Below are 17,590 nucleotides of genomic sequence, written 5' to 3' on the forward strand. Positions count from 1 at the left end.
CCTTCAAACCACGTGCCATTTACTCCTCAGACAGCAACAGATCGACAGTATTTACAGTGCATTCAAAAAGTATTCAGACCCTTTGACTTTTTCCACATTTGGTTAAGCTACAGCCTTATTCTAAAATTGATTAAATAGTCGCCCCCCTCTATCAGTCTACACACAATACCCCATAATGACAAAGCAAAAACAGGTTTTTAGAAATTTTGGCAAAAAGAAATGAATACATATTTACATAAGTATTCAGACACTTTACTTAGTACTTTGTTGAAGCACCATTGGCATCGATTACAGCCTCGAGTCTTCTTCGGTATGACACTACAAGCTTGGCACACCTGTATTTGGGAAGTTTCTCCCATTTTTCTCAAGCTCTGTCAGGTTGGATGGGGAGCGTCGCTGCACAGCTATTTTCAGGTCTCTCCAGAGATGTTAGATCGGGTTCAAGTCCGGGCTCTGGCTGGGCCACTCAAGGACATTCAGAGACTGATCCCAAAGCCACTCCTGCGTTGTCTTGGCTGTGTGCTTAGGGTCATTGTCCTGTTGGAAGGTGAACCTTCACCCCAGTCTGAGGTCCTGAGTGCTCTGGAGCAGGTTTTCACCAAGGATAAGGATCTCTCTGTACTTTGCTCTGTTAATCTTTCCCTCGATCCTGACTAGTCTCCCAGACCCTACCACTGAAAAACATACCCACAGCATAATGCTGCCACCACCATGCCTCATCGTAGGGATGGTGCCAGGTTTCCTCCAAACGTGACGCTTGGAATTACATTTTACATTTTTTACATTTTTAGTCATTTAGCAGACGCTCTTATCCAGAGCGACTTACAGTAGTGAATGTAACAGTGTAGGTTCCGTCGCTCTCTTCGCCCCAACCTGGGCTCGAACCAGGGACCCTTGCACACATCAACAACTGACACCCACAAAGCATCGTTACCCATCGCGCCACAAAAGCCACGGCCCTTGCAACGCAAGGGGAAACCCTACTTCAGGTCTCAGAGCGAGTGACGTCACCGATTGAACCGCTATTAGCGCGCACCACCGCTAACTAACTAGCCATTTCACATCGGTTACAAATGCATACATTTCATACATTTTTTTCCGTACTGGTCCCCCGTGGGAATCTAACCCACAACCCTGGTGTTGCAAACACCATGCTCTACCAACTGAGCCACACGGGACAAAGTGTTGAATTCAGGCCAAAGTGTTAAATCTTGGTTTTATCAGACCAATGAATCTTATTTCTCATGGTCTGAGTCCTTTAGGTGCCTTTTGGCAAACTTCAAGCGGGCTGCCATGTACCTTTTACTGAGGAGTGGCTTCCGTCTGGCCACTTTACCATAAAGGCCTGATTGGTGGACTGCTGCAGAGATAGTTGTCCTTCTGAAAGGTTCCCAGAAGAACTCTGGAGCTCTGTCAGAGTGGCCATCCAGTTCTTGGTCACCTCCCTGACCAAGGCCCTTCTCCACCGATTGCTCAGTTTAGCTGCCAGCTAGGAAGTCTTGGTAGTTCCTAATTAAGAATGATGGAGGCCACTGTGTTCTTGGGGACCTTCAATGCTGCAGAAATGTTTTGATACCCTTCCCAGATCTGTGCCTCGACACAATCCTGTCTTGAAGCTCTACGGACAATTCCTTTGACCTCATGGCTTGGTTTTTACTCTGACATGCACTGTCAACTGTAGAACCTTATATAGACAGGTGTGTGCCTTTCCAAATCATGTCCAATCAATTGAATTTACCACAGGTGGACTCCAATCAAGTTGTAGAAACATCTCAAGGATGGTCAATGGAAACAGGAGGCAGGTATGTTTATTTTTTATTTTTAATACATTTAAAAAAAATAAAAACCCTATTTCGCTTTGTCATTGAACATTTTTTTTAAATCAATTTTAGAATAAGGCTATAACGTAACAAAATATGGAAAAAGTCAAGGGGTCTGAATACTTTCCGAATGAACTGTATATCAATGAGAGATAGTAGTGTATTTATGTACCAGCATATCTGTTGCATTTTTCAACATCTTGTTTGGTTCTTAACCTGGTTGACCCACTAGTACAGTATGGCTCTTTGGAGGACTGTTTAAAAATAACCAATGCAAAGTCATCCCAAGAAACATTCAAATGTATTTACACAAGAAATACAAAATATTGCAAATAAACAGTACAGGTAAAACAATACAAGAAACAGAAAATCTATGGATCTGTCACAAGTCTTCCACTGTGAACAGAACACAAAATGCTGAGGTTGTAGCAGACATCTCCACAAACATTTGCAGTAAGCCAAAAGTCAAAGGCTACAAGTGAAGCAAAGTTGAAGGTTGAGTTCCTGCCCGACTAGATGTGCAGGGCAGGCGTTGCATTGCATCTACCAATGGCTGTGTGCCACGTCAGACTGCAGTCGAGGCACCAGATTGCTATATCATATGAGGTGGTTAGCTAAAATGTTAAACCTATTGCAGGCGTTCTAAGATCTGGTATGCATCTGCAAAGTAGTAGGGCAGGAACTCCAGCGACGATATCGCGAGACGAGAGTGAATAGGATAGAAGAGAAGATACACAGATCAACAAAATACAACAGTGACATTAGCTTTGGAAAGAAACCACATTTAAACAATATGAAAACAAACATCCAGAAACGTCACTCGTCATCAAACTGTGTACTGTCCCCTCCAGTGTCTATAATACAGACAAAGTAAAAATTCACTACGTAAAATCTGAAAGATTACATTTATCTATACAGTGCCATTATATAAGAATATAGTTTGTATTGTCACACCTATTTATAACCTTATTAAGGTTGTGCTCTGTAAAACAATCCACATGATCAGAAAACATAAGCTTAATAATTATGCGAGATTATCAATGACTAAGTACTTTATAATATTGAGACAGGAAAAAGAGTTGCAAAATATGGCTCCAAGGACAGTGTTTCCAAAAGCTGTCATTATGAATATTGACAGTGTGTCTATTAGAAGTTCAGGTGAGGTCTTTGAATACATAGTACAGCTCATCAATTTGTGGAGTACATGACAGCAAGCTTCAAACACAACCTCAGACCAAGGCATTAATATGATGCAGGTTTGCACCAACAAACTCATCCGATCATAAACTGTCCCCGCTTGTTCTCTCTTGTATTGTCTCCATCCATTACCTACTGCAATGACCATGATACAGCACATTTCCATTATGTGGGCTTTTCCCTGTACAGACTAGAGGGCTAAACAGAGGAACACCAACTGTCATCCTCAAGCATTTTACCCCATGCCATGAAATGCTCCCACTAGTCTGCAGTATACTGAAAGTGCATTTGCATTAAATTATCTGGTCATTTCTCCTCAGTCCAACCCCCAAATGCCATAGATAGACCAGTGAGTGCTGCTCTCCACTGCATTGTCTCTTGGGAGTGCTGTGTTGGTCTGTGAATATGGATGTCACACTGCTCACTGGCGCCCTCATGTGGAGCAGCACAGGGCAATCTGCTGCACCTTGGCCAGCTCTGTTAGCAGCAGCTTCATGCTGTGTTTAAGCTGAGGCAGGCGGGCCAGAGGTTCTGGGGGCTCCAGCTCCCCTGTGTAGTCCAGCCAAGTCTCCAACACTGAGGAGGAAAGACGGAACAGACAACACTGTCAATCACTCATGTCAAATGCATAGCTGAGAGGAACCTATAATATACAGTAGATGTATTGATTGTGGCTACACCTTTGTGACAGGTAAGAGGCCAAAGTCTTGTTGTTTTGCTTGAAATTCTCTCTTTTTCCCCATTGTACATATACAATCAGTGGCATCACAAAACGCTTTAGTTGCTGACAGAAATCAAAGGGCATGCCTCACCATCCAGCTCCCTCTCAATGAAGTCCATCCTGTGAGTGACCTCTTCCTGTACGGCATCTATGTGATCCAGCAGGTTGATCTGCCACTGGTGCTGCTGGCTACTGCCGTCTCCGTCCCCTCCCTCCATCTTCACCTCGGCCTGGCCCCAGCGACCAACATCTGAACCCTGGACACATGGGAAAGAAGATGCTTCAGTCATAAGGTTGACTACCACTCTATAGTATTGTGCATGCAGGACGTATGGATAGAGAATATAGGAAGCTTTAGTTTTTTAACAACGACCGGCGATCACAGTTGTATACCCACCTATTGTTTTACCACTACATCACTGGCAGAAATAGAACGGACCTTGGGATGAGTGTTCAGGGGTGTGTGTGGGCTGAAGCAGCACTAACCTTGGTGTGAGTGTTCAGGTGTGTGTGGGCTTTGGGCCTTGCTGTCTCTAGCATGCCTCCATAGCGCTGTTCTCTCTCCAGCAGGTCCTCAGTACTCCTCAGGCTGTCCTCCAGCTCAGAGCCCCTCCGTGTGGTCTCCACCACCAGCCTCTGCTCCACCGCAGGGTAGTACGCACGCGGCTTCTGGTAGCAGTGCTCACTCATGATGTACGAGTCCTGGAACGACTGGTAGGGCGAGAAGGCGGAAGAGGAGGCTCGACTGAGCTTCTCCATGGCGGCTGACATCAGAGCTTCTGCTCCCCCACGCGCAAGACTCTTGTGGTCCCTCTCTGAGCCCTCGTCTGTTGGCGCTGGAGACGGTGCTGTGTCGGTGCCCGTCCCCGAGCCGTCTCTCCTCCAGGGCCTCTCTGCCCGCTTCCAGGGCTGGCACCACAGCCGCAAGTCCGGGTGGGTTTGGGTACTACAGGGCCACACAGGGGCATTCAGACTCCATACAGATATAAGATATTCATTCATATTAGTGTATAGATGGATAGTCTTTCCCATTCTATTCCTGTACTTACTGTAGGATGCTCATCTTGAGCTGCAGGCCATTGAGCACCTCCACCACACGGTGGACGTCTCCTAGTAGCTGGTGTGTTGCTGCAATCTTCTTTGCATTCTGGTGGGAGTAGTTTTCATCCAGGAAGGACAGACCGTACATGTGACCGCTGCTCAGCCAATCACGGTCATACCAGTACCGCAGGCTCTGCCTCTGACCTGGAACAAAGATCATGAAGGGTCACATGATATCATAAGACACACCCAGAAAAACTACAGTTAAATGTACTGGCTTATTTAGTTTAGTGTGAGCCTTTTTTAAATGCCTGTGGAGAAACCTGCGATGGATTTACTAGCAATCCCAGTTTTGTGTTTCTGGCTCTCACCTGGTGGGTCTCGGCAGATGTAGCAGGCGTATTTGTCCGGGACGTTCTCCTCCAGGAGGCCCATGCAGGTGCCATGCTGCCAGCACAGACACTCCTCACACTGGGGGAGACGAGAGACAAGGCCAGTGAGCAGAGTTACAATCATATACTACTCAATCATGCAAATCAAACAGAGTTTTTCTCTGCTGCTAATGGTTGGCCTGAGCTTGCTTCGGAGGATCAGAGATGGGCTTGGCCTTCAGTTAGGTGCTATTTAATCTCGGTTAACTCCAGAACTAACGTTTAAGGACCGCCTTTCCCCAACCCTGATACGTCCAAATAATCGAGGATGAAAACCCAAACACTGATGTGGTGATACTGATAGTTTGTCAAGGCTGATGGTTTGTTTACATAGCAGGTTAGAACTAACACGGCAAGTTGGGAGAATTAACGTAGCAGGTTATGTGAATGAGGTTAAGGTTAGGAAAAGGGTTAGGCTTAGTTAAAATGCTCCAATTGTCAATAAGTGTAGTCCCAACATGAGGCCTAACTCCATCTAGTAGGCCTGAGGCCTAACCCAACTGTAGACCTAACTCCATCTAGTCACAACGGTAAAAGTCCCGACAAACTGTCACTATCATAACACCTGAACTACTGTTGCTCGTTATCCTACTCATTCCATCCCGTCGTGACAGTTTCTTGGGTTTACACGCAGAATCTGTCTCTGAGAGATTAGGTGACATTTGACAAATGTGATTGATTTAAATATATAGAGTTGCTAGGAATGCACTAGTCTCGCCGTCTCACTGATGTGTATTGGAGAGAGGTTTGGCCTAGAGCCAGGTAAAACCCCAAGGTAGCTCACCTGTATCATGAAGTCGTTTTCCTCTTCCACCTCACAGACGCAACGCACAATCTCCTGAGTGCCCGTCTCCAAGGCAACAGAGCCCAGATTCAGGGGTGGAGTAGTGACGTCCAGCTCCACCCCCTGCTCATCATCACTCCACCCGCAGCTGTCAGTTGACCAATCACTGATGCTATCCTCATCTAGAGGGGAAATCAAGGGATGGAAAAGGTTAACTAATACAAACAATCCTGGTCAAGATGACCCTAGTCTCTTTTAGAAACATTGCAATACTACATAGACATCTATATTTCTTCCATGAGCTAGTTTCATACCAAACAGTATATTTCTCAATGTGAGTCCCCAGGAGATAATATAATTGACATCCAAATGATGTGTTTGATCAAGAGAATATTGTAACACCAGCAATAATGGTAGAAAATATAGGAGGAAACTATAGCTAATTTCATCCACAGTATTTTAACGTACATTTAAGTGACAAAATAAAGGAAACACTTGAGTAAATGAGGGATACAAAGTATATTGAAAATCGGTGCTTCCAAAACAGTGTGGTTCCTGAGTTAATTAAGCAATTAACATCCAATCATGTTTAGGGTCATGTATAAAAATACCCAGTTGCCCATTGTTTTGGCTACCACGGCTAGAAGAGATCCCACTGACTTTAAGAGGGGTCTCAAAGGAGCATAGGGGGTTTAGGGTGTGTGTGTGTGTGTCTCTATGCCACGGCACATATAAGCTGTTCTGGAATCTCGTGGTGGCCCAACGTCCTAGTAGTTGGTGTTTCCTTTATTTTGGCAGTTACCTATATCCCTTATGCATAGCTCTGTGGGTTGGACATATAACAAACCGTATGTTGCACAATAACCAGTATAAAGCAAGCAATAGCAGCAAAAAAAGGCCCTTGATTCTATCAATAAACCATAGAATCAGTCCTCAACTGTGACAACAGTTTGTTTGCTTTTCACGCCAAAAAGTGTGGAAAATAATAAGCAACATCAGTAAGATACAGGTTGAAGCCGAGGACAAATGACTTGGATTGAAACCAGTCAAAGAATAATGGCAAAAGGGAGAGAGCGACACACACACATAACATACACACACTGATACCCACCATCCACGTGTATCTGCTCTGACTGGTTGTATCCGGGCCTGCAGTGGTATGACTCAGGCTTGTGATTGTGTGAGAGGGGGAATTTGAGTGGCAAATTCAATTTGGACTGAAGATCGAATATTGAGATGTCAATATTCTCCTCACTACCCGTGTACTCTGTTAATAAAGGGGAGGGAGGGGGAAGCAGACGCAGAACAAAATGTCAACTTTGGACTTGCTGATGAGGGCAAACAAGAGATACCCTATTGGGGACACACACACACACAAACAGACACTATATAAAACAGAACTCTGATGTTTACAGCTAAAGATACTATTATTGTTAGGGGAATATTTCCTTATAACAAAGAACCCATAAATGGTCAACTTGTGTCCATAAAATACCTCTACTTGAGTATTTCTGAGAGGTGAACTGGCCAGAACAGTGTAAATATAGTCTAATTGTGCATAGTGGATAAACTATCCTCCTAAAAGGTGTTATAACAAGTGTTGTCCACACTCAGAGTGAATTTAAACTAGGTCAATAGACCAATAGTGGTTCAAACTTGGTTGGAGAAGTGCTGTAACAGTGGCTTGTGGTTCGCATTAGACTTTTCACAGATTAATGAGATGGTTATTAAGTCCATAATAAAGGCCTTCCCAGCCTAATGTGTTATCATATGAACCAAACATGAGACAAAGATGTGCAAATCATTAAAAGTCAGTGAAAAAGGAGGTAAAAGCACAAGACAGCTGATGCAAATGAAATGAGCAGTGGCTATTTGACTGATGAAGCGGTATAGGCCAGTAGTGAGGACAGGTAGTTGTAGTGATAATCCCACACAGACCTACACCGACCACACCAAGAGGAATGCAGGATGGCTCTGTGCTCGGGGACCTTCCCACGGCCTGAATGAAGCGTTGCACATGCAGCTGAGCAACAGGACACGAGCCCCATTCAGAACAGTAGGGTGACTAGAGTCCCCTTCTTACCAGACTTGGCTTTCTTTTTCTTCTTTTTCTTCAGTTTAACGCGAAGGAAGTCGGTCTGTTTCTTATCCTTCAGCCGGCCTCGTTCTTTCACCAATCCTGGAGTGACACAGAGTGAACCATGAGTTAAGAGAGTGCTTTAGATCCTGAACGCAAAACAAATACAAGAGCATGCCAAATGTCACAATATTCCTGTTGTGTCACCTTTAGAAAGTGAATCTCTGATCAGAAATCAGCTCAGATACCTACACATTTGCTTACATATATTAACCTATTTAAGCCCTCTCTTTAGATCTTTCCACATCTCCATTTTATACACACCTAAGTCCATGCCACTGCTCATAAACATCTCTGTCGCCACCGGTCTCTGGCCATTCCTGTCCAGCTGGTTCTGTTTGCTCTTCTCCCTCAGCAGCGCCCTCTGCTGCTGGCTCTGTGTTGGCTCTGTGCTGACAGCAGGTTGCACTGACATGCGTCTGCTCATTGTCTTTGCCTCACTACGTGGAGACGGGGGAGTTCTGATAGGACTGTGCACAGTGGAGTCTGCCAGGCATAGAAAAATCATTATTATGACTAAAACTTTGGGTAAATCTATCTACAGCCATTTTTTTTTTACACTTACGCATTGAGGCAGAGATGGTGCGTCTCCTCTTAGGACTCTCCAGAGTGGTAGGGGAGGGGTGCTTCTCTGAGGCCTGGACGCTCCTGGTGGGGCTGAGGTCGTCCTCTAGCTGCTGGTCCTCTCCGTGGTAGTACTTCATGTGGTAGTGAAGCAGCTTGGCCTTGCGGAACGACTTGGTGCAGCCTACAGCGCTGCATTTAAACGGGTTGTGGTCCAAGTTGATGGACAGGACTGGAGGAGGCTGGTTTTTGATCACTCTGTACACTGAAAACACAATGGAGACGTGTAAGAGAGGATGGACCAACAGCTAGGAGTGGAAAGAAACATGTAAACTGATCTAACAGGGTGCAGGGGGAGAACTCACATGGCTCTCTGCTGAATCTGTTGGGGTTGTGAAAACCCTGCTTCCTTATTGCTGGAACAAAAGACAAAGAGACCATATAAAACTGACAATTACTGACTGACGACGTTCAACAACAAATTAAAACCACTTCACTCTCTCAGAATTCTAATAAATATATTCAAACCTTCTATACTATTTTGACAAATTGAAATGTGGACAGAACCTTGAAATATAACTGCAGTGACAGCTTCCATTATTTGGAAATAAGTCCTTTCGTGATTGTCTGAAGAGTGTCGTCTTACGTTTCACTGGGAGGTCCAGTGGTGCAGATTTTGAGCTATCCGGTTGGCTCGCTGCCTTCTGCTCCACTCCGTCATTGGTGGACAAAGTTGAGGGTAATGGGATAGACACTGGCCCTGTCAGTGTTGACATCTGATTGGGTGACTCAGTGGATGGCTTAGGTTCATTTGGTGAGCTCAGGACTGTGTACTCAGTTTTCATTTCCACCTCTTTTTTTATCCCTCCATTTAAATTATGAGTAGACCTCTCCTCACTCTGTCCTCGGTCTTCTTCCACTTTCACTCCGTTCGGGTCCACAGTGGCCGTCATGTGATCCCGGAGGTTGTTCTGTCCTGCATGCTGCTCTGTATGCTCCTCCTGCTTAATCGCGGGTGGACTCTCTTTGGTGACGTCCACCTCACCGTCCTTCCTCTTGGTCTTCTCCTGTCCCTCCCGCTTGTCCCATTCATCAACATCATTATTATCCTCGGTCTCACTGTCTCCCTCCAGGTCAGAGGTACTGCGTCTGGCCCTTTTATTCTTGGGGACGTTTTCCTGAGCCATCCTGTCTCTGCCATTCTGGTGCTTCCTGACTCCATTCCTCTCAGCAGACCGAGTCTTTCCTCCTCCTCTCTATTTCCAGGAAGAGAGGGGGATGAAAAGAGAGGAAAATAAGGCAAAGTATGACCCACAGAAATGTGACCCTTTGCATGGCAAGCCAACACAATATGAACAGAGACAGTGCCTTCAGAAAGTATTCATACCCCTTGACTTATTCCACATTTTGTTGTTGCAGCCTGAATGAAATATAGTTTTTTCTCACCCATCTACACACAATACACCATAATGACAAAGTGAAAACATGTTTTTATACATTTTTGCACATTTATTGAATACGAAAATCAGAAATATCTCATTTACATAAGTATGTACACCCGAGTCCATTCATGTTAGAATCACCTTTGGCAGCGATTACAGCTGCAAGTCTTTTGGGGTAAGTCTCTAAGAGCTTTGCACACCTGGATTGTACAATATTTGCACATTGTTCTTTTAAAAATTCTTCAACCTCTGTCAAGTTGGTTGTTGATCATTACTAGATAGCCATTTTCAAGTCTTGCCATAGATTTTCAAGCGGATTTAAGTCAAAACTGTATCTAAGCCACCCAGGAACATTCAATGTCATCTTGATAAACAACTCCAGTGTATATTTGGCCTTGTGTTTTAGGTTATTGTCCTGTTGAAAGGTGAATTTGTCTCCCATTGTCTGTTTGGAAAGCAGACTGAACCAGGTTTTCCTCTAGGATTTTGCCTGTGCCTAGCTCTATTCTGTTTCTTTTTATCCGAAAAAAAAACTCTGTAGTCCTTGCAGATGACAAGCATACCCATAACATGATGCAGCCACCACTACGCTAGAAAATATGAAGAGTGGTACTCAGTGATGTGTTGGACATAACGCTTTGTATTCAGGACATAAAGTTCACTTCTTTGCCACATTTTTTGCAGTTTTACTTTAGTGCCTTATTGCAAACTGGATGCATGTTTTGGAATATTTTTTATTCTATACAGGCTTCATTCTTTTCAGTCTGTCAATTAGGTTAGTATTGTGGAGTAACTACAATGTTGTTGATCCATCCTCAGTTTTCTCCTACCACAGCCATTCTACTCTGTAACAGTTTTAAATTCACCATTGGTCTCATGGGGAAATCCCTGAGCGGTTTCCTTCATCTCCGGCAACTGAGTTTGGAAGGACGCCTGTATCTTTGTAATGACTGTATATTGTATTGATACACCATCCAAAGTGTAATGAATAACTTCACCATTCTCAAAGGGATATTCAATGTCTGCTTTTTTATTTTTACCCATCTACCAATAGGTGCCCTTCTTTGTGACCAGACACCTCCCTGATCATTGTGGTCGAATCTGTGTTTGAAATTCACTGCTCGACTGAGGGCCCTTACAGATAATTTGATGTGTGTGGTACAGACATGAGGTACTCAATAAAAAAATAATGTTAAACACTATTATTGCACACAGTGAGTTCATGCAACTTATTATGTGACTTGTTAAGCACATTTTTACTCTTGAACTTATTTAGGCTTGCCATAACGAAGGGGTTGAATACTTATTGACTCAAGACATTTTAACTCTTCATTTATTAAATTTGTAAACATTTCTAAAAACATAATTCCACTTTGACATTATGGGGTATTGTGTGTAGGCCATTGACTGAACATTTCAATGTAATCAATTTTAAACTCAGGCTGTGTCACAACAAAATGTGGAAAAAGTCCAGGGGTGTGAATACTTTCTGAAGGCACTGTATGTGCCCTTTGAGCAGGTAGAAACAATTGACAGTCCCTGCTGAGAGAAGGAAACAAAGAGCTCACCTCTCTGACAAAAGGCTTCACGTGGATGCCCTTCACTGTCTGGACGACTCCATCATAAAACTTCACCGTGTAAGATGCTGAGGGCAAATGGAGATCAGATGGATCAGGTTGATACTTTATTTAACAACTTAAAAATGTTACACCAGGCAACATATATGTCCAAACTCTTGACTGGTACTGTATATATACAGTTGAAGTTGGAAGTTTACATACACCTTAGCCAAATACATTTAAACTCCGTTTTTCACAATTCCTGACATTTAATCCAAGTAAAAAATTCCCTGTCTTAGGTCAGTTAGTATCACCACTTTATTTTAAGAATGTGAAATGTCAGAATAATATTACAGAGAGTGATTTATTTCAGCTTTTATTTATTTCATCACATTCCCGGTGGGTCAGCAGTTTACATACACTCAATTAGTATTTGGTAGCATTGCCTTTAAATTGTTTAACTTGGGTCAAACGTTTCGGGTAGCCTTCCACAAGCTTCTCACAATACGTTGGGTGAATTTTGGCCTATTCCTCCTGACAGAGCTGGTGTAACTGAGTCAGGTTTGTAGGCCTCCTTGCTCGCACACACTTTTTCAGTTCTGCCCACAAATTTTCTATAGGATTGAGGTCAGGGCTTTGTGATGGCCACTCCAGTACCTTGACTTTGTTGTCCTTAAACCATTTTGCCACAACTTTGGAAGTATGCTTGGGGTCATTGTCCATTTGGAAGACCCATTTGCGACTAAGCTTTAACTTCCTGACTGATGTCTTCAGATGTTGCTTCAATATATCCACATAATTTTCCGTCCTCATGATGCCATCTATTTTGTGAAGTGCACCAGTCCCACCTGCTGCAAAGCACCTCCACAACATGATCCTGCCACCCCCGTGCTTCACGGTTGGGATGGTGTTCTTTGGCTTGCAAGCCTCCCCCTTTTTCCTCCAAACATAACGATGGTCATTATGGCCAAACAGTTCTATTTTTGTTTCATCAGACCAGAAGACATTTCTCCAAAAAGCACAATCTTTGTCCCCATGTGCAGTTCAAACCGTAGTCTGGCTTTTTTATGGCGATTCTGGAACACTGGCTTCTTCCTTGCTGAGCAGCCTTTCAGGTTATGTCAATATAGGACTCATTTTACTGTGGATATAGATACTTTTGTACCTATTTCCTCCAGCACATCACAAGGTCCTTTGCTGTTGTTCTAGGATTGATTTGCACTTTTGCACCAAAGTACGTTAATCTCTAGGAGACAGAATGCGTCTCCTTCCTGAGCGGTATGACGGCTGCGTGGTCCCGTGGTGTTTATACTTGCGTACTATTGTTTGTACAGATGAACGTGATACCTTCAGGCGTTTGGAAATTGCTCCCAAGGATGAACCAGACTTGTGGAGGTCTACAATATTTTTTCTAAGGTCTTGGCTGATTTCTGTTGATTTTCCCATGATGTCAAGCAAAGAGGCACTGATTTTGAAGGTAGGCCTTGCAATACATCCACAGGTACACCTCCAATTAACTCAAATGATGTCAATTAGCCTATCAGAAGCTTCTAAAGCTATGACATCATTTTCTGGAATTTTCCAAGCTGTTTAAAGGCACAGTCAACTTAGTGTATGTAAACTTCTGACCCACTGGAATTGTGAGACAGTGAATTACAAGTGAAATACAATTGATGGAAAAATGACTTGTGTCATGCACAAAATAAATGTCCTAACTGACTTGCCAAAACTATAGTTTGTTAACAAGACATTTGTGGAGTGGTTGAAAAATGAGTTTTAATGACTCCAACCTAAGTGTATGTAAACTTCCGACTTCAACTGTACATAACACAATTGTTGAGGATACAAACAAAATGTCAAGAGACTTATTTCCATTGTGGTCCTCTATTCTGCAGAACAGAAAACACAAATCCCTTCAATATGCATACGAGTGTACTTCCAAACCACTCACCATCTTTATTGACTGCTAAGACCTTGGCAGGGTAGAAGCGGCAATCAGACCAACTGGCGAGGACCTTGTCATTCACATGAAATCCCTGAAGAGACAGATGAAAGGAAGTGTCAGATGAACAGATGAACAGATGAAAGGAAGTGTCAGTGTCACACTTGGATCCAGAATCAGCCTGAGGAAATGACATCAAATAGAAGTAGGCGGAGCAAACAGAAGACCGGGTAAAGCTATGCAGAGCAATCAGTAGGGATCTAGTTGGGAGAGTAAGTAAATAGAGTCCATCTCTTACAGGGATAGGATCGTCGTCCAGCAGTCCCTGTCGTCTCAGCTGGATCCTCTCTACAGGTCTCAGGTAGGGGCTGGTCCAGTCAAACCACTCATCATAGCGGTGACTCCACTGACGGTAGTGGATCAGGATCTTCTCATCACTATAGTCAATCTTCTCTATGTTGGCCGGATACCTAGGAGCAGGGGATACATGAGGGGTGACTGAGATGGGAGCAAAGCAACTGAACTGGATAGCAGAAAGACAGAGAGAAAGACAAAGAAAGACTGAAAAACAGCTGAGGAAAGCAACAAAGAGAGTGCAGGCAGATAAAGACATACTGTACTGAGAATGAGAGAGAGTGATGGAGGGACAGAAGCATGACTCACCAGTTTTTGAGGGTGTCTCTGGCCTCTAGCGTTGCTCCCACCTCAAAGGTTATCCCTCTTCTGTTAGGGGGCGTCTTGCTCATCATGCCCACGTCCACCTCCTGCTGGCAGACACACAGTTCTACTTGGTTAAAGACCAGACACACATACACTTCTAGTTCTTAAAAATGCCATGATGGGGGTCCAACGTGAGTTCGTACTGGTCTAGAGACTGGCTTAGAGCGAACTGGCTTAAATACAAAAAAGGTCTGACTCCATAATCCGTGGAGAATTTAGTTGGTTCTCAATTTCTTTTGATCAGCATTTACTTGTTACATAATGAATCATAGTGGTGGAAAGTGAAAGCAAACAATGGTGCTAAGGGTCTTAGTCATTTTGCTGAGGACTGCCAGGAAGAGAGGTGAGAGAACAGGAGATGAGGCTTGTCTAGATGAGGCTTGTCTATATGGCTGAGAGAAAAGGGAATTATTACATAAATACAGGAACACAATACTGTGTGTATCCAACAATAACTACTGTATGTATGTAGACACGTGGAATATAAACTATAATTACTGAAGTTAGTATTGTAGCAGTAGACACGTGAGGGGATTCCACAATGATTACAAAAGACCAATCAATGACTGAGCAACAATGCTGGCAGGGTGACAGTGGAATTTAGCCCCAAGTCTAAAAGGTGTGTTGACACCACCTAGTTCTAACCTATATCTAAAATCTTAGTTTGTTGCATCCAAAGATAGGTGTGAAGATTGTAGTGTATAATCTAAATAAATAAAAACGAAGAAATAACAACTTAAGGCATTATAGGGCATCCATAAAGTAGTCATAGTAATAAGCACTACATAGACGTTTAATAAGAATTTAAGCAAAGTCGTACTACATAATGAGCGATGTGAAAGGCCCTTAAATCTGGTGCTCATCCAAAAATGGCATAACCCCTTTGACACCCTTAAAATGGCTTGACATTCGTTTATGATAGCAAATACGTCTGCTCCATCATTTAGGCTATCAGGCTCCAATGTTTATCCAACGAAAACTCTTAGCAAAGAAACACAACGTTATATGCTTAACGCAATCCTCAGATCTCATAACAGCACGCAAACCTTCCTCTTTGAAGCATCTGTATGTAACCCTTACTCCATCTATTTTATAGCAATACTGTCTAATCCCTGTCTCGAGAATTTTGTGCAGCCAGTACCTAATAACGAGGTCAAGAGCCAGACAGCTTTCAAAGACTTGGGCAGCACGATGAGAAATACCGACACTGACTATTCTGTATCCGTTTGTCCAACTGGAGTGATCAGTGTGATGATTCATGACTGGATTCTAATTGACAAAAATGTTGCTTTTGATGATTAAATCTGCTCAAACAAAATCTTTGCTACTCAAAATGGTCCATTGCAGAGCGTTACATTGTGTCTGGCGCCCTGAATACTTTGTATCCTCTAGCATGGTCAAACACAATCACTAAAATCCCGGGAAACACACGATTCTAAACAGATCTTTGCAATACATTAGCCTAATTTCGGGAGGTAAAACTCACCTTTGGGTAGAGACTTTGAGCATATTCCATTTAAATGCAACAACAGAAGCCGGATATCTTCACACTACTTGGCAACCCACGTGTTTTCTGGTCAGGCGAACATTCCACATATTGAAACAATGGGAGACAATAGCAATGCAAATGGTCTCTGAAATTAGATTAAGCTAGTTATGTAGGCCAGTTGCTTATGTAACATACATGGATAACATGAATCTACGTTATGTAGGTTCCATAAACACATACTCCGACGAAGCATTTGTGAACGAATAGGGCATAATTCTTTCTGGTGGAGTGTGTGGCTCAAAACGCACGGAAGCGACCTCAATGACGCGCAATAAACGTCAGTTGTTTATCCCAGACTCGATAAGGGTGAAAATCATTTTCAACTTGGACCTTGGCTTCAACTATAGGCCTAAATAGTCCATGGCTTTACATTAACTATGTAGCATAACCATAGAAGGCTAATTGTCGATAAAATGTTGAAATATAGCCTAATCCTGTAAATTGCCATGTTTTTCTCTCTCCATTATTTGGCAACGCTGCTTGCACGTCCTACATTTCAGCAGTCACCCAGCATCCACTCCAAAGTAAGGCTTAAATAATATGCATATGATTTTATACAATTCAAAACAGTATTTTATTGATTCGTTTCTGATGGTTTATCTTCCGATATTCTATAAGGAGTCTTGAATATATTTCACTGTAGTTTGTCAGTGACTTGAATACAGCTAATTGGTTAAGCGGTCTGATAGGGGCGGGCTTGAGAGATTTTACAGGCCATTCAGACTGTCATTCATAAGAGGGCCTCTACGCCTGGCCACACGTTTTCTTACGGTAAATACGGCATGGAAATAGAGCACTTTAAACTTCCCTGAAGCCACCGAAACAATGACGAGTCACCCTTACACCAAACAGTATAAGATATCCGTAAGCCAAAACAAATCTACATTACAAGTCTTTAAAAGTTATTTATTTAGGAAGCAGAAGCGTCATGCCGCATTCAGATTACACAATGTTTTGTGTTATTGATGCATAAAACCTTTTTCTATTCTGTCGCAAATACTAATGACTAAAATGTTGCAGAAAACTGATATCAAATGTTACCTTGATTTCTGGATACTGGGTTTCCAATGGTGATGTGCAGCGTGTGATAAAATCCTCTCGTGTGGTGCCTCCGCGTCTGATTCGAGAGCACGCAGTTGAATTTTTTCTCGATGCACTCGCATTACCGGCGCGCAACTACGCATGTATTAAATATACCTTCTGTTCCAGAGATGCATGGTAGAGGCTATTTGCAGGCTATACACAAGTAAATTACTTTTACAGTCGTACGCCTGCCTATACGGCATGTACAGCCAATGGCAAATTGACATCAATAGTAGGCTAGGCTATATTACTAACATAGCAAATTGCTGGCTACCTGCTGCAACGTCAGGGTATTGTTTCTTGAACAGTGCTCGATTTTACTCCGAAATAGGCAATATTTTCTTTATTTAGAAAAATCCTAATCATGTTAATTTAATTTCCTGCAACTTCTGCATTACATTCGTATGTACAAAAAGATCCACTATATTTGTTTTATTTTCCAGAACGATAAGGACAAGACAATCAAAGAACTGAGGACCATGTCGGCCAACGTTACAAAAACAGAAAAAGCAGACGGTACAACACATTTGGACAAGACATTAATAAAGGGAATGCTATTGGGCAATAGCCTCAATAACATATACATTTTTTATACACTTA

At 42.9% G+C, this 17,590-nt stretch overlaps 1 protein-coding gene and 1 long non-coding RNA gene across 8 annotated transcripts; one reads left to right on the top strand and one right to left on the bottom strand.

The window, feature by feature from the left end:
* Positions 1-1,797: 1,797 nt before the first annotated feature.
* On the bottom strand, positions 1,798-17,096 carry LOC106582901 (PHD finger protein 20). 7 transcript variants are annotated; one of them, XM_014166497.3, is made up of 18 exons: positions 16,949-17,096; positions 15,845-15,931; positions 14,302-14,402; positions 13,937-14,108; positions 13,648-13,732; positions 11,706-11,782; positions 9,342-9,951; positions 9,061-9,111; positions 8,697-8,960; positions 8,396-8,617; positions 8,078-8,173; positions 7,106-7,261; positions 5,995-6,176; positions 5,151-5,250; positions 4,788-4,983; positions 4,225-4,684; positions 3,830-3,995; positions 1,798-3,593 (listed from the first exon to the last, which is right to left on the bottom strand). In XM_014166497.3, the coding sequence occupies exons 2-18, from the start codon at positions 15,872-15,874 to the stop codon at positions 3,451-3,453; spliced, it is 3,111 nt and encodes a 1,036-aa protein (XP_014021972.3). In that variant the 5' UTR covers positions 15,875-15,931; positions 16,949-17,096; the 3' UTR covers positions 1,798-3,450. The 7 variants fall into 7 exon arrangements, with proteins under 7 accessions (XP_014021972.3, XP_014021970.3, XP_082823536.1 ...); XM_014166495.3 differs by having other exon boundaries at positions 14,302-14,405; XM_082967410.1 differs by lacking the exon at positions 7,106-7,261 and having other exon boundaries at positions 14,302-14,405.
* On the top strand, positions 16,469-17,590 carry LOC123729687 (uncharacterized). Its single transcript, XR_006761368.2, has 2 exons — positions 16,469-16,771; positions 17,434-17,590. It is a non-coding gene; the product is annotated as an uncharacterized LOC123729687 (long non-coding RNA).

This window comes from Salmo salar, chromosome 22 (assembly GCF_965601325.2).
Source record: "Salmo salar chromosome 22, fSalSal1, whole genome shotgun sequence".
Classification (NCBI taxonomy): Eukaryota; Metazoa; Chordata; class Actinopteri; order Salmoniformes; family Salmonidae; genus Salmo; species Salmo salar.

Bases quoted from the DNA above. Each gene is read 5' to 3' on its own strand.
- LOC106582901 (XM_014166495.3), bottom strand. From the start codon at position 15,874: ATGGAATATGCTCAAAGTCTCTACCCAAAG. The intron at 14,406-15,844 runs GTGAGTTTTACC...TGTGTCTGCCAG, and splicing joins CTCAAAGTCTCTACCCAAAG to CAGGAGGTGGACGTGGGCAT. The intron at 3,996-4,224 runs GTTAGTGCTGCT...CCATGTGTCCAG, and splicing joins ACCTGAACACTCACACCAAG to GGTTCAGATGTTGGTCGCTG.